Source organism: Phasianus colchicus, chromosome 12, assembly GCF_987193195.1.
Source record: "Phasianus colchicus chromosome 12, bPhaCol1.hap1.1, whole genome shotgun sequence".
NCBI classification, from domain to species: Eukaryota; Metazoa; Chordata; class Aves; order Galliformes; family Phasianidae; genus Phasianus; species Phasianus colchicus.
The window spans coordinates 11945438-11962888 of record NC_143447.1 but is presented as its reverse complement, the minus strand read 5'-3'; the positions used below and the strand labels follow the sequence as shown (position 1 = coordinate 11962888).

The 17451-nt window shown below is 38.1% G+C and overlaps 1 protein-coding gene across 10 annotated transcripts in view; it reads right to left on the bottom strand.

Annotated features, from left to right (window-relative positions):
- The window catches only part of ADAMTSL3 (ADAMTS like 3), a 179558-nt gene that overhangs the window by 75171 nt on the left and 86936 nt on the right, over positions 1–17451 (bottom strand). For all 10 annotated transcript variants that reach the window (XM_090148955.1, XM_090148956.1, XM_090148963.1 and 7 more), the window contains 2 exons: positions 14125–14361; positions 235–361 (listed from right to left, as the gene is read on the bottom strand). In XM_090148955.1, coding sequence (XP_090005081.1) covers positions 235–361; positions 14125–14361 — 364 coding nt within the window. The remainder of the gene's footprint in view (positions 1–234; positions 362–14124; positions 14362–17451) is intronic.

Below are 17451 nucleotides of genomic sequence, written 5' to 3'. Positions count from 1 at the left end.
ATTAAGTTGCTCTACAAAAAATGCATATCTCAAATTCTTTCCTAGCTATACCCTTATGTGTGGTATCCCTCATGGAATTTCAATAGACTAATCTAGCACAGACTTCTGAGTAAGTAGCTTTAGAAAACTGCAAATAAGTATATAGAGAAAAGGTCATACTCTGCAATACGTATGTTAATATACAAGCAGAAAACAGACAAGGATAAATTATCACAGTATCAATTTGCAACCTACTTTTTTCTGGTGAGACATGTGCCTTAGCTTGTCCCCTCACAAGCCTGCATGTCGAACCATCTCCTGCACAGATTCCACAGTTGTCTTCCTTGGCATTGCTCCCAAGTTGTCGATCACAGCCTACTGCCTGCCAACATCAACACCACAGTCAGAAGGAGGGCAAAGCTGTAGTAGACATGCTCAGGTTTCTGGAATTTTATTTATTATGTTATCCTTTCGATTTTATGAGCTGGCCTCATTTTTTCAAAGCATATCTTGCCATATATTTTAAAAGCACTGTCATTTCCACGATTTTAATGATGAACCACAACAACTGATATATTAAGGTGTTCAAGCATAGGCAATACATGAATCAGCTTCCCATTACTTATGTGAATGCATACCATGGAGCATTATTCTTTCTAACACAAGGGACAACTATATTTACAATTTGTTTTTCATCACCTGTTTAATTATGTCTGAGAAAGGATTAATGCAATGAAATAATCCAAGTTGAATATTTAAGGGACGCTCAGCCTTCAACTTCACAGACAAGCAGATATGGGCAGTGCTTATAATCTAGTGTCCTGGATATTCAGAATTTAAATGACATCAGCATAGATCTATTTGCCATTTTCATCAAAACTTGCATGATTCTGTCATTGCCTTTTGATTTTTCATTTTTGTTTCTGAATATGTGCCAAAAATCTATAAAACCTTGCAATGATTATTGTAAAAACACCCAGATTTAATCACTGACCAAAATTCCAAAAGCAATTTTTTTTTTTTTAATGTCAACTGAAAGAAATGCAAACTATGAAAAAAACATTTTTATTATTTTTCCTTTTTCTTCACCTCAGCCACCCTAAAAGAAGTATGAGAGGAAGAAAGGGAAGACGAGGAACAATATTAACTTGAAGCAACTTAATGCTGAAATGAAGATAAATATTTAGTCTCGCCTATCTTAGTCTTTAACATTTTTAGAAGAAATTTGCAAGGAGGACCAAACGTTGAGCAGTGCGTCAAAGAAACTATTCTGCAGCTTCAGAGTTCTTCAGCTCAGCTTCTTATATACACACTTCCCTGAGAAGCAAGCTAATTCATTACGGAAATCATATATATATGTATGTTTAAACAAACTCAGAACTGACAAATGGATAGAAAGTACTATGGAAACTCACAGTTAAATGCAGTGCTAGAATTCTGAAATTGGCCAGTACACTCCTGTTCCTATATAAAAATGCTTGGAAGGGGCAGTCTTAGCTGCCAAGATCCACCGCATCTGTGCTATGCCAGAACTGACACATGATCCCCATGGAGAGGTGGGGATCGAGTCCACACGTAACAGGCAGGGTTGGGTCTTCCAGTCTCTAACAAACGCACACACGCTGCACGCCCACTGCCAAGCAGGGAGAAGTGTAACCTCTACGGTTCCTTTTTCTGCCCACCTCCCTCTCCTGGGCCCTTAGTTTCCCAGTTCCACACATCCTTCACTGCCTTAAGATGAAGGCATCATGAAGGAAAACTATTTGTATTAACTACTGTGGCACTTCAGTTCAGAGGTGTGCCGCGCTGAATGGCAGGCACCTCCCTAATTTTTACCTCTTTTAGCTGACCACTTCACAGCAGATCACAGAGAAGCAAGCTTACTGGAGAATAGCTTAGACACTTGTGATAGCTTATATCAAAAATCCCATTTCCACATTCCTTTTTGAAGACCAAAGCCATGCTGATCTTCTATTAAAAGGGCACATAGCATCCTGTTTGGTAGGCGTGTGCAAGATGTGCTGCTGGAACTGGTAATGGTAGGAAACGACAGGAACTTAGAGGATGTAATAAGGAAGAAAGATCACTGGACTCTTCATTAACTTCTATCAAACAGTCACTATCTGAGACTGTGGCCTCCTGACTGGCACCCAGGCCATTCCCAAACAGGTCCCCTGAATATACTGCTGAGCAACAGCCCACATAAAATGTCACTTGATTGTTTGATCACTTACACAGAAATGATGTACTGCTGAACACAAACAGGATTCTGTAACATTGCTAAAGAAACGGACTAAATTCAATGATTTCATGCTAATGAAATTTTAAATGCTAATAAGATCTTAGTTTTAAAAGGCAACAAGTTAACACACAAATCAGACCGCCTCAGAACAGGTGCGTGTTTACTGCATAGAAGTGGTACATGAAATGCATACATGTTCCAGTACTGTAATTCAGGAGACTGGATTAAAGATCAAAATGTTTTCAACTGAAGATTTGTATTTATTTGTTTTTTATTTTTACTTAGTTCTTGGCTCATCGACACTAAGAAGATTTAAAAAAAAAAAGACTGCAAACAAATCTGAATAAGTTTATCTTCCCATTTTAACACTGGGAAATTAATGAAAATGACAGAATTTCAGAACCAGAAGGAAACTGGGCCACTTCAAGGAATATAATAATCCAATGCTTGGCATAGTGACCTTGGAGTGAACAATTCTTTCAAATTCCAGTTCCACAACAGACTTTTATCTTGACCTTTGAACAAGTCCCTTTGCTTTCTGATTTCCAATCTGTGAAAGGGGTAAATTTGCAATTTCCCACCTCACAGTTATGCTGCAAGAACAGATGTCCTAAAGATTCTGAAACATTCTGACGGTGCTATGCTGGGGATAAAACCAGTACTTGAAATAGCCTCATCTTCCTTTAAGGTAGATTTTTCAAATGTTTACTGCTCACCACTGCTGTTCCCGCTCTCATTCACAAAGGTAATACTAGCTTGTGGAGGTAAATTGTCAGAACTGCTGCTACTACTGGCTCACAGCAGATCTTACAAACGTGTTTCCATTTTATAATGTAATCTCATTTTCTAAATACTAAAAATATGTTTATTCACTCATCAGTTAATTCTCAAAGGAAAAAATTCAGCTGCATGTTGTGATACTGTATGTAAGGCATTGGTATTTTTATTAGATTAAGTTGTTGTATGTTTGTAGGCTACAGATCCTGCAGTCCTTTGGTGAGAGGAGGGCATTGAGCAAGCAAAAGACTCTCAAGATCATGCCATTAAAACCCAACATGACAATAATAGGCAGAAAGTATAACAGAGGTATTTCACATATCCACTATGAAAACAAACCCTCATTCCATATAACAAAACAGTACAACTGTGCAAACACAAGGCAGTATTGTGTCCAATGTGGAATGTAAGGGAAAAGATAATCAGCACTGCAGCATACTTTCCATAATTGTTTCACAGGGTATTATGGCTAAATTTTTAATACATAAATGCCACAGAAATAAAATAGCAGTGTTGGCTGCTAATGCAAGGGATTTAGATAGAGGGAAAGCTTTACAGCTCCCCTGCCAGCAAATGTAATTTGTCTGACTAGATCTATGCAGCTCTAACTCTGAGACTGTGTTTATATCAATTATTATGAGTATACAGTGACAGCCCCAGGATACAATTCAAAAAATAAAAAAATAAGCACCTGAAAACACCCTGCAGAATTTAATGTGACAAGCCTTCAGTTTTAGAGGCAGTTCAATAAGTGTGCAAACCATACATCAGTGCTAAGGTAGGGGGTACTTGAAAGCTGACTGTCGAGAGTTGGCCCATTGTATTTGTTTCTAAAACTTTGACAGCAAAGAATTTCTCACACAAGCTGGACAACCATGGATCGCACTAAAAGAGCAGGAGGCTGCAAGGTGTAGCTTTAGAAATCAGGCCCTTGGCACATCACCAAAGACTGTAAATTAAGGTAGGAATTATTTTCAAGAAAAGGATAGATGTGGTGTAGGGACATGGTTTAGTGGTCATGATGGTGATTGGTCTAGATGATGGTGGTGGTGTTGGACTAGATGATCTTAGTGGTCTTTTCCAACCTGAATTATTCCATAATTCTACCCTAGCCAGTAACTTTGCTAGAAACACAAAGACAGCGTTCAAGGAAATGTTTTGAAGAGTACATGTGTATTTGTGTGCTGAACTACAAGGTCTAAAAAGTGATATATGGCAACAGCCTTTCCCATCTGACACAGCACTGCAGCAGCCAAACGGGCCTGATGATTTTCATGATTAAGGTGTTTGTTAGGGTTAATTTAGCCCACATCGCTAGCTGTTTACAGAGCAAAGGGATCAGCCATAAATATTATAGGCAGATTGGGAAAACATCTGCACACTTTTAGGGTACAGTCAAAAATAATTATATTAGGTGATAATAACATAAACTGCATAAATGAAACAAGTGACAATACAAACCACGTAATAGAAGTATTGGGACCTCATCAAATTAAAAGAATAATCCAGAAAAAAAAGTCATAAATCAAAAAATGGTTCAAATACTGTAGAGACTATGTTGCGAGTTCCTACACAAATAAACAGCTGGGGAAATAGTGACCATTGTTTAGCAAAATGGACGTGGGAATTTAAAAGAAGTTTTGAGAAATGATTCCTTTCTGTATTTAGTAAATTAGTAACGAGGGTTATGAATTTGGATGGAAATTCTTTTCAAACTGGTGCATGATAAGTGACTATTTTAGGACATTACAGTATGTTTCTGTTTTTTCAATATGCCAAAGAGTATTACTGTTTTGTCACAAGTGAGCAGAAATACTCATCTGCTCCAACAAACTTCTGAACCAGACAGTGCTATTGTGAAATGCTCTACTGAAGGGTGTTAAATGTTTGTAGCGTGCTTAGAATGCTCATGTGAGTTCAGAAAGGCAAAGGAAGAGCAAGAGGTCAGGGTATAAAATATAGCAATACAGATGAAAGATTAATGAAATTGCTGCTGTGTTAGAGGTGACTGTGCAACATTACAAATATCTTTGCAGATATAAATCCCAAAAAATGGCTCAGAAGCCTCCACAGATGTTTCTTTAACATTTAGTAGGGTTTCAAGATGAGGCATTAGACTTAAATGAAGAAACGAATATGGCATGTTAATTCTGATTTATGAAGGTCAAAATATAATCTGTTAAACTCAAGGTTCTTCCTTTCTTAAGGAAATATTTATAGTTAACTGTGATGAAAAAAGTACTGCAAAGTAACAAATTTATGACAGATTCCCATACAGCAAAAAGGTTCTGTAATAAAGACCTGGCAAACTTCAGTCCTCCTTCAGTATACCCTTAATGAGCATAAACACAAATATGGACTAGAAACTGCCCATGCAGAGCTCAATGCAGATACAGGTTTTCAAATGTCAGTTTTTGCTTGTTGCTTTAGGCCCCTGTAACATGGTTGTTCCCTTAACTGACTGCTCATCTCCATCTGCAGGCACTTTCTTTCAACACAGGTACGACACCATTTTTTATAGAATACACTCCAGGGACATGAGTTGTCAATTATAAAAGTATTATGCGTCAATCGTAAGAAATATTTTTGGAATGCTAAAGATTCAAGATTACATGCTTTGAATAAGGAGCCTGAAGATATACTCAGACTTCACATAACAAGAATACTGAGGTGAAACATGAGGAAAAAAACACCAAGATTTTGCATAACAAGCACCAACTGTTAAGTATCACTACTGCTATTGAAGATATGAATTTATATGTAGCAATACATACAATTATATACAACATTTCTGTCTGGAAAAGGACTCCCTGCTTCTCTGGTCCTCTGGAGCCAGAGATCTAGGTACAGTCTGATAAGACAAAATACTAAGTTGTCTAAATGGAAGCAGCTACAAAAGAAAAAACACCCAAGAAACCAAAACTCTGCTGTTCTTATTTGTGGCAGATAAATATGTTCTGTGAAGTGCTGTTCTTTCTCTCTTTCTCCCTATCTACTATGTCTTAGATTATTTAAATGTCCAGCAAATATCCATGCTGAAATCAAATATGTGTTAAATGCTACTATATTGTTCTCAAATGACTCTAATAGTATTTTTGATTGATAGTCTCATTTATCAATGATGATTAAGGGGATAACGTCAGTTAATAACATTTTTCATTGTTCTATTTTTGCCCAAGAAACAGGCATAGATCACTGATGGGAAGTGATGCTCTTTATCAATGTGATTGACTTTAATAAAATAAAAACGGAAAATCAATTACCAACCTTTCACAGTGACATAATTAGCATCCTTCTGGAGTTGCTCCACTACACAGTGGTTAGAGAAATCCAGATGCAATTTACTCTCAGTACATTTGCACTTCTGTTTTTTCACTGATCTGGCAATTTCAAAGGATGCACATCTGTGTGCACTCATGAAATAGATTGCAAATAAAATAGTGGCACAACTGTACAGATGGCATTTAGTCAAATTCAACAAAAGTAAAAACCCGGCCAATAATTTAAGAAGTGCCCAGTATGCCTAATGCATGAAAGAAATAAGGAGCTGCACTGCAGAATGCACAAATAGAGATAATTTTCTTCACAAAGATATGGTATCACTGCTACTGAACTGCTGAAGGGTGTAAAGACTGAAAGGTGTAAACCCAGGTGCAGTTGGCTTCCACTGCCTGTGAAATTTGTTAAGATGTGAAAAATACTGACTGAGTGAAAATTGAGTGAATATTACATCAAACAAATCCAGCCAAGGGATGGAACTGCCATACCACCAGGACAGTAGAGCTCACGTTGTCATAACAAAATGATTTATTCTCTCAGAATTCAGACTGAAATGGAAAAAAAACATCCAAAGGTTAAGAGCATAGCATAAAGTACAAGATGCCATCAGAATTGTTTCTGGCAAAAATAATCTCCAAGACTTCAAACTTTACTAAGAAAGGACATACATTTTATTTCAACATTTACTAGTAAAAGAAAAAAGAAAATAGTGAAAAAATCCTATGTGCTCACTAAAATGAATCTACATTGCAGTTTCATAGAATCAATCTCAAGAGGGAAAATTAAAGTCCTTGGGGTCTCACTCACAAGAAAAATAATTTCTGTTTTACAGATAGACACACTAAAAATTCCAAAACTCAGAAAAATTAAATCTGTATTTAACTATACAGGCACATCTGCTATCCCACTACACACATCTCACTGCATCAGTGTCAGCTATTAGGTGCATTTTCTCCTTCTCTACTTGCTTTACCCCAGAATCACAGTGCAGGCAGATGTTAGGAATGTCTGCATCCACACAGCAAATAATTAATTTTAAATACAGTTATGGGAATTTATGGCAATAAAAACATAAGTATAAAATCCATCATGGGAAAGTTCTGCTCTGTCTTAGCTAGTATTTTCCATTTGCCCTGCTACAGAATCCAGAGGCTGACATTCAGAGCCCATCTATTCATTTACTGTGCAATCTCTGCTCACATCCCTTGCTTTGTGATAGCTTCAGCTTGTAGCTCATTTCTACATAGATAAAATATGTCCATAGAGAGAATATGCAGTAAAAAACTCCCACTCTTTCCCATACTCATCATCAACAAGTAAAGGAGTTTCTACAAACAGAAAGAGATAACAAGGCACTTCTCCAATTTAGAATGTAACTTTTATTTATTTATTTAATGTAGAAGATTTCAGGTAGAATCCTGCTTTATCCTCACTGAAGATTTAATTTGGTCTTAGACATGATTTGTCCTTATATGGCCTCACAACTCTCTGTCTTACAACCCTTCTGTTACTAAGCTCAGCCTATCAAAGGCTGAACTGTTGCACTGGGTCTCACATCTCTACACAGAGGTAGCACAGCTCAGCAGTGGCCCCAAGAAGCTGACCTGGCCGTCAGCATCTGCTAAGATGCAGAACATGGCCCCTTCAGGGACCCTGGGCATGCACTGACACTGAGTCCATCACCCAGCCCATCACTGCATGGCCGGTGAAGCAGCAGACCCAACTGGAAGTAAAAAGGTGTCTCTTGTGCGTTTTCAGTTGTTTGTAGATGAGAAAGCAAGGAGTAAGGCCAAAGTGTGTCAAAATCCAAAATTCAGAACAAAGGACAACAAATATGTCGCAATGATGGGCACAAGCAGGCATACCATGATGTTCAAGTTTCTCGACCCTCAGTAAATAGAAAAAGAATACAAAGCAATAAAAAACAAAAGGTAAAATATAAGTGCATTAAATTCATTGCATACAAAAGGGCTCCTAAATGGACCGTCCACATTTTTTTGCAGACATTTCACACGTGAAGGCAGGAGGCTAAAGAGCATTCCATAATTCTGCAAATCCACTACTATCAAATAAAGTGTTTCCAAAACATGTAAGTCTTCCTGCAGGATCTGCCGCGTGCTGGAGCAGCTGAGAGCCCATAAGACCACCCAGCAGGAGAGCAAGTACCCTTTCCTACATGGTTCTCATTTTAGAAAATGCACACATGCAGACACAGAGGGTAGGACACAGATTCCCATTGGGCTTCCTCCTTGAGAGAATGCTATTGAAAAAGAAATCAGTGTATGGAATCAAATTACTTTTCTGACTTTCTGACTGGTTCCAGCCATATCTGCCACAGCACCAGGGGATCTGAAGACTCTAGTTCAACAAGATACCCAAATCATGAGTTACTGTACTGACTTTATCACGCTCACACGCTGCAGGACCTTGCTAGGCTAGGAAATAAAATCATATTTATATAAAGCTCACTAAAACAAAACAAAACTTGGCAAAGAATCACTTAGAAAAAGAGAGATACAGATAAGGAACTGGAGATCAGAAAAAACTCACCCCTAATCTGACAGAAAGGATAAACTTAGAGAGTAAGAAATCCCTATGGGCACTAATCCTCCATCAGAAACAGCAGTGTGGAGAAAAACAGAAGGTCTGAAAAGAGATGGCAATTTTTAGCAGCAGTGAACAGCTGCTAACTAAAAGTAAGTGATTCCAAACAACATTTTCAGTATCTGTGAGCACCCCTTGTGCCACAAAAGCCCTCCTCCAAGTTGCCAACATGATCTCAAGTGAGCTGCTATCTCATGGCAGGCTGGGACATGAAAAGGGTTCGAGTGCAGTTCTTACAGTGCAGTCAGATGGCTTGGGCAGTGCTGAGAGCCTCCATGGGAGAGGAAGCCAAGTCTGGGAGGCTACAGAGCAGAATCTTGGCTGGTCACACAGGACGTGGTAACCCGTGCTCAGCCCTTTCCTTCCATGGGACTTCTGGAGAGGCACCAATGTTTCCCAGCTGATTTGCAGCTGGAGCTCCTGCTTGGTTTAATGGGATGTCACATGTACAGTCACATGAAGATTTTGATATGTAGTTCTTTGGGCTACAAAGATTTATTGAATCTATGTGAGCAAATCCCGTAGTCACTCTGCATGAGGTCCAGCCTGCCAGCACCAGTGTCTGCAGAATTATGTGGATGGAGTACAGGTCTCTGCATGGGAGTCCCTGCACTGTATGCTGTTGATGGGCTACTTAGTGGTACTGGGGAAGGATGCAATATGAAGGCTGACTTAACAGTAAGCTACCTCAAAATCAATTCCTCCTGTAAGTTACTTGAGGTTGAAGGTTAAAGAGGTGAAAGGCAAAAATTGTAATGCAGACTTTTTATTTTTAAGTATAAGAAGGAGCCTGCAAGTGGTTTGTTGCTGTTGTTTTTTTTGTTGTTGTTGTTTGCTTGCTTGATTTTTGTTTTTTGTTTTTCCCTGGTGTCCTTTTATATTGCTATTTGAGAACCAACTACTCCAAGCAGAGTAAAAGGAAAGATTATCTTAAGTAAAAATACCTTCAGTATGACTACTCTAAAGAGTAAGAACTAGAAGATATAAATCTAGGAAGCTATATAAACTCCCGAAATTCAGATTAAACATTAGAGTAAATTCAGGAAAGAAAAAAGAAAATTAGTATTTTTGAGGAACCAAATTTCTCCTTTAAAAGCAAAATATTCTTTGGTGCTTCATTGTGCATTATAAGAATAAAAAATTAGAAATTATTAAAAAATACTTTTTTATATTCCTCTCCTACATATACTTTTAAATGAGATTAAATTCTTTACTCTTTGCTTTTCACTGGGAAGTCCACAATAATATAGGATGGAAAAGAAATGCCCCTTTCTCAGTATCTGAACACCAACTGTGCACTTTGGGCAGTCCTTTAACATACTTGGAAGCAATAAGAAGTATCCACAGGAACCCACGGGGGATGTATGCAAAACAACCAAGTGAACACTGGGAGAAAGCAGCTCTCAGAATAGATGGAGTCAGAATGAGAAGACATTATCAAACCTCTATCATTTTAAGTTTTAACCATAAGCAAAGCTCACACGAGATCATGAAAAAACGTGCTGTCTTCCAAAGGCTTACAGCAACAGCTTTCAAAGAAAACTGACAGATATTTACATCAAGGGTAAAAGCACTTTGGTGGCAAGTGTGTGAGATACCTTCTTGGTATATCATGACACATGACGGAAACATGGAGCATGGCAGAAGTCAGTGGCACTCCACTTGACATATGAGATGTGTTCTAATGTCAGCTAAATTTATGCCATATGCTGCAAAGCACGGTGTAGTGTCTGCCTTTTCTGGAGCACAAACAACTCACTGACACTAAATGGAAAGTTCACCGGAGGATTTACATCATCTTTGACCTAACTGTGACAGCTTAGGACAGAACTGCTCCGACTGCTCCGTCGGGCTGGTGATGTGTGGTTTGGGGTGATGCGTGTATTTATTGTCCAAACACATTACTCTGTTTTAGAAAAACTATCAGTGTAACCAGTTTAGGTGCTGAAGCAAGACCTAATTCTGCATTTTAGTAGGAAAAAAAAAAAAATCACAAACTAGAATTAAAAACAAAAATCAAGCCCAGGCAGGGCCCCAATGCAGGCGGAGTAACTGGGTAAGTGTTGCCCACACATGTCTGACATGCAGATGTTTTTAAATGTCTCCACCCACATCCAGATGGGCACAGCAGGAATATTATATATATAAAAAAAAAAGTGTTGGGAGTTGAACAGAGAGTAGAAAAAATATCAGAAGTGTGAAAATCCTCCCGGCAAGTGAAGTTTTGACCTGTCCTTATTTAGCACAAAAACCTCAGATATTTGCTTTGGTAACAGAAGAAAGGCAGTAGCAGACAAAAAAACAATAATGAATAAATAAATAAATAAATAAAGTAACAATTTAAAAAAAAAAAAAGGTTGAATTAAGTGTCAGACAATCCCAAAATGTCTTATTAACTTTTTCAATAAACTTTTCCCTGCTCCACCACCCCAGGATTTTACTTTCCCCCAAAACACAAAATTCTTAACCAGAATCCAGTTTTGTTTCATTATTTTTTTGGACCCTGTTATTTAGTTTGGGTATACTTGTTAAGGGAAATGCAGAGAATCAGAATTAAGCTGGACAGCAGGAAGTTAATGTCTCTGTACATTTAAATTCATGCTCTGCCCAGGAGATAGATGGAACAAGAATCTGAGAGGAAAACTTTGTGTTGCATCCCTATCTCACCAACAGGAAGGAAATGGATGAAGTGCTTATGGCAGGGAAAACTGAGATCTTATAAAACTTGCCAACTTTCTGAGACAATAAATGAGCAAACCCAGCACCAGTTTAGAAAAGGACTCAAGCAATCCAGTTTCCTTATACTAACTCTTCAGTGCTCCCAGGCATAAAAACGAAGATATCCACATCAGCAGTATGACATGTTTGTTTAGATGAGTTCACTGTAAAAGTGCTTGCCAAGTTATTTACGGGCTGTGCCAAGTATATGTCAAAATCCAACAGACTGATCTTATAGCAACAATCCTGAAGAATCAAAGTTTTTGCTGCCTCCCTCTCTCTCTTAACAGCAGTTGACTAAACAACAATATTTTTCCAGGAAAGATTAGATGTCAATTTGTTTTCTTTTCCTGCTTAAACAGGAGTAGTAACAAAGACTGGTGTCAGTTTCTGAGGAAGCCCTCCCCACTGCAGTCCTGTCACAAGGAACCAACATTTCCACTCTGCCCCACAAAGAGAAAAAGGTTATTCAAACGACCAAGGACTTCAAGGTCGTCAGTAAATAAAACTGCAAGTATTGATAACAGCAAAACTATTAAAAACAACCAAACAAAAAAACCTCTAAGTTATTCTTGCAAGACCTCAAAGCAGGGCTATGTCAGATTCAGCAAAATAGTGTGGCAATAGACACAAACAGCTGAGGCTTCTGTAGATGTACCATCTGCAAAATGCATTGGTATCCTCCAGGTTCAAATTCTGTATTAAATAAGGAAACATTACTAACAATATTGCAAAATAAATGTATTATTTTGCAAATACTTTTAGTGTGTATAAAGGTACATCCTATCTAAATACGCAGTGTAATGAACACTGATGGACACCACTGTGAAATACTATTGACAAATGTTGTCTCTTGAAGGGCAAGACTGTAAGGAACTCTTCTTCAATTACAGAGACAGCAGATGCATTGTGTGTTGGCATGATTGGCATTGCAAGTATAGCATAGATAGAAGTCCCAAAACTCACAGCAGGGTCCAGATCATACATTAATGCTGCTGTCATCTGCACACCACAGTTCTGCCAAACACGTATTTTCCCCCATAATGGAGCTCTTTTGCTCATCAGGCTGTATCCTGTATTTTTGAGCTGCATGTGTTTTAGGCATTTAACAGAACAAGTCATTTGCAGAGAGAAAAAAACTAATTATAATAATAATATCGGTAACATGCAATTAATTCAATCTCAACTTCAGCCTGTGTAATAATGTTTACCACCCTTGGAAAAACTGAGAATGACTGACTACAAATTATTAAGTAAGAAATTGCTTCAGAAAGTCGTTATGTTAAGCTTATTAATATCACCTTAAGTGCCTCTTATACACTTGGTATGCAGAGCACATTTGTACAATTACTGTGACTGTGCAAGGACATGAACCATAGCTGCTTCCAACTGCCCAAAGCCTTTCAGCTGATACAACAAATGTGGTGATACAGAGACAGACAGGGAGAAAAGTAGGGGTAGGATTGGATGGAATTAGGAACAATGTTGAATGACCATCAGCTGGCTAGTACTAAAATTGGGGTGAAAAAATGATGATATTCAAGCCTAAGAACTGTGATGCTGCCCTCCCTCATAAATTTCTGTTCCCCAGTTTCAAAGGCAGCACAAAATACTGGGATCCTATGCTGCTGTCTGGATTTGCTTCAAGGTCATCAGGAGGCTAGGGCTCCTGATCCAGGACAGCCAATAAAGATACAACACCTCCTGACAAGGTGCTAAGCCTGGAGATGAGAAAAAGCAAAGAAGCAGCTTCAGCTGGTTATGTGTGAAGTATTACCCATCTGCCAACCAGTTTTGTTCTGGCACTTGGAGCTTCTGACCCAATTATCAGATTCCTGGGAACATCTATCTTAAGTGGCTGGATCTCGAAAGCCTAAGACTACTTCTTCCATCAAAGGATGAAGTCATGTAAATCAAGAATTTGGCAGCTGAGCAAGCCTTGTTTCTTATCTTTAATGCTTTTAACAGAGGCAGAACCTCTTCTCTAGAACTGAAATCTATAAATTGCAAATATACGATAGGGATCACAGGAACTTAGGATTCAGATCTTTAGAATGTACCCTGCTAAAAAAAGAAATACTACTACTGTAGGCAAATTCACTGCACAAACTAGAAGCTCCTTAAAGAAATGAAGAGACAAGAGCATGACGTACAGCAAACATACACACACACACACACACACCATTCTCAGCAGGAGCCCCTAATATATCAAATTTTCTCCTTAGCAGAGTTCATGAGATACAACACTCAGAGAAGGAGATTACTACTAGTTTCCATAATTTTTACATGAGTAAAAGTTACATTATAAGAGTGAGTGAATGTTATTGACCTCATTTGCACATAAAAAATATCAGTGTCTAAGGCAGTCAGGAACTTCTGCATAGAAGAGAAAGGTGAGTTATCTACGATCCAGCTGGCTGTCCTTGCAGATACTTCTAAAGAAAACTGATGCACAGAGATGAAAAATAACTGAAAAGCATCCACTTCACATGCAAAAGCAACTCAGATCTCCAGCATGAACATACCTGGCATATTCCACTAATGCACATATCCAGTGATTCCATATTGCAGCGAGTACCATCTAGTACTTTTGGGGCAAGTTCCACAATCAAGTTCTTTCCCAGAGCTTGACACTTCAGGGCACATGGTGCAGTAGGGTCATTGTACACGGGGATCCACTCATAAAAATGCCCCTGGTACTTGACATCATTGTAGGCTGAACATTGTTGTGCTCTGAAGTCACCAACATCTGAAGGGCAGTCCTGAAAACAAACCAAAGGAACTGATTTATAAAAATAGGCAGCCCTTTGCACTCGTAGTAGTGGAAGAATCTGAAGAATTATGCTGAAGCTGTTAAGGTAGGCTTGGTTCAAGAACTGATCTGCTATGACAAATATGTTACAGTGTTCTACTGCATGCATTAACACAATTACGTTGCTTAATCCATTCCTTGCAGTACAGGTAAGAGAATACTGCCCATATTCCAGTAATAGCACAACTGATAAGTGAGAGTAATTAGAAATGCTACTTTTATGACACTTTTAAAATCTGGTCCTGTAGTAAAAATTCCCTTCTAAAGGAAACTACGTCACTTAAAGTGACTGTAGTGAGATAACTGATATTTAATAGTTTTCTTCCCAATAGCTTTTTCCACTTAAGGATTTCAAAGCATTCTGCACTCATTCATCAGTTCATACACCTGAGTAATGACAGATGTGTTATGCTGATACTTACACATTAAGAAATGAAAACGTGTCTGATCAATTGTTCAGTACTGCTCAGAAATGGGGCAGGAGGGTTAGGAAGAGACACCAGTGCCTTTTCCTTTAGTACAATTACAGAAAGTTTTTTACCTTAAGGGAAAATTCATACCTTACTTTGTTTAAATAAAATAGAATTTACATTGGTGTTGATCTAAAGAGATAGTTCTAGAATTTCTTCCACATACAGCCTCAGCAAATATAGATGAAACAACAAATATGACAAATGCCTCTTCGACAACGTTTGAAATGAAATATTCTAAGATATTTCTTCTGTATAAAACATTGCACACAAGGACATTAATATTAAGCTACAGTGACAGGAAAGGAGATGAATACCGATTTATTCAAAAATAACTTCACCAAAGTACCGACAAAGGAGTTAGCATGTCAAACAATCTCTCACTCTCGTTTAAAAGTACGTCCAGCATCAAACAGTCCATATGCCAGACCAAGAATTCCAACTGCCCATACAAGCCAGTGAGGCTGATTTTAACAAAGACTTGTTTCCATTGGATATAAGGCTGAAAGTTTGTGATGTGTTCCCTGAAAAAAAACTAACAAAGGGCAAAGTGCATCACTACTGTTGGAAACATACACGAGAAAAGCACAAATTCTGCTCCAATGCCCTCAGGCCCTCAGTAATACTGTCCTGACACATTTTTGCTCTTGAATCGGGGTGGGTTGATAGTGCATTAGCTTAATACCTTGCCAGTACCTTAGATTTTTTTTTTTTTCTTTCATCATAGGAAACAGAAATATCACTGTTTTTTTTTTTTTTTTTTTTTTTTTATAGACTGCAAGAAACTTCTAAGATCGCTGGTTTTCTTATGGAGCAACACATGGGGCTTTTGCAATGTGCAGTGCTTTGCAGCACTGTCCAATAATACACATTAGAGTGAAAATAAGTCAAAGTTATGCTAATATATTTTATTTTATTTTTAATCTGGGATAATTTTAGTTTGAGTTAATAAAATGAAGTAAGACAAGGAAAAAATGCAGTTACTGTAAATCTTCAGGAGTTTTATAGAGATAAAACCCCACAAGAGAGCACTTCAGAACATGTCAAGTAAATACTGTTAGAAATCACCCCTATTTACTATAACTTCAAAGCAAGCCACCACATTTGCATGGGTGTAAATGAGAGCAGAAATTGGCTCTGACTTATCTGTCACTTTCCATTTACCACAACAGAAAGTCTAAAAAGCAGAGGGGACATCAGAGTTTATATGGATACCATATGGTTTTCCCTTCCACCATTGGAAATAAAGGAGCAGCTAATGATAAAAATAGTTGATGTTAGATTCAAGTAAAGCTAGAAGCAGCATTTTGAAGTAGTGTTATTCAACCACAATACAGAGCTAGATTTTCATCACAAAGAACTGAAGCGCTATCTGTAAAACAGGCAGAGCAACATCCCTAGGCTGGGCTTTGACAGACTGTTGTTATAACTCATTATCACAAGGGGTTGGTGCAGTGCCAAGACACAAACACTGCAATGTCAGGATGTCAATCCATGGTTACTCTCTGTTTCTCATCGGTTCAGCACAATGCAGCTCCTTCCTTCCACTCGCTTCCTGACTGCTTGAGAACAAGTGAATTCTCATCTCCCTCTTTGACTTTGGCTTTTTCAAAGCACAGACAGCAATTGTGGTGTTCCATTCACATGCCAGCCCCACCTGCTTTACATTTGAGCTGTGTTCAAAAGCAGGAGAATAAAAAGAGCATCACAGAGAGATATCAAAGGGCTGAAATTATCATTTACATTAGAGTTAGGGTAGTATGGTTAGGTTGTAGTTGAACTTGATGATCTTTAAGGTCTTTTCCAACCTGAGCAATTCTGTGATTCTGTATCAGAATTTGGGCAGCAACATGTTCAGATGCCTGTTTTTCCTTGCAACAATATCTACTTGTATAAAGAAAAGAGTTTATGATCTAAAGAGAAAGACAAGCACAAAAAGGAATGTAATCAGACAAGAGGTCTCAGAAACTTCAGACTGGAATAGATAAGAAAAGTGAGAAGAAGATTAAAAGGAGGGAAGGAAAGGTTAGGGCAAGGTGTGCGAGAGGGAGGCAAGGGAGAAACGTGAGAAGTGGCAAGGCCACCTCATCAGCCCACAGTACATGGGCCCCAATCCTTACTCACCCCGTGCTTTTAGTTTTAATCTATTTTAGATATCAATTCAATTCCTTTGTTCCCTCTATCCCATCAATATTCCACACTTTTTTTTTTTCCCCTATTCACTAAATATTTTTGTTACTAATTGCAGATTTTCTAATTTCAGCAATAGTTTTTTTGCCTGTTGCTGAATCCACTGAACCATACCAGAGCACTTGTAGGTTCACACATTACACAAGGATCTGAACACACATCAATGATGCCTAATACTTCAGAATGCTGGCAAAATAATCATATACAGATTTTGTAGTGGAATTCAGTCTATTTATGACATGAGTTACGTACGTATTATTAGGCAGATCTGAAAAAGATGCTTCAGACATGACTACTGTGTAGGTTAAAAAATATATATACATGTGTGTAAATGCACTCACTTTTTTTGTGACAGAAGATTAAAACTACTGCAGTCAAGG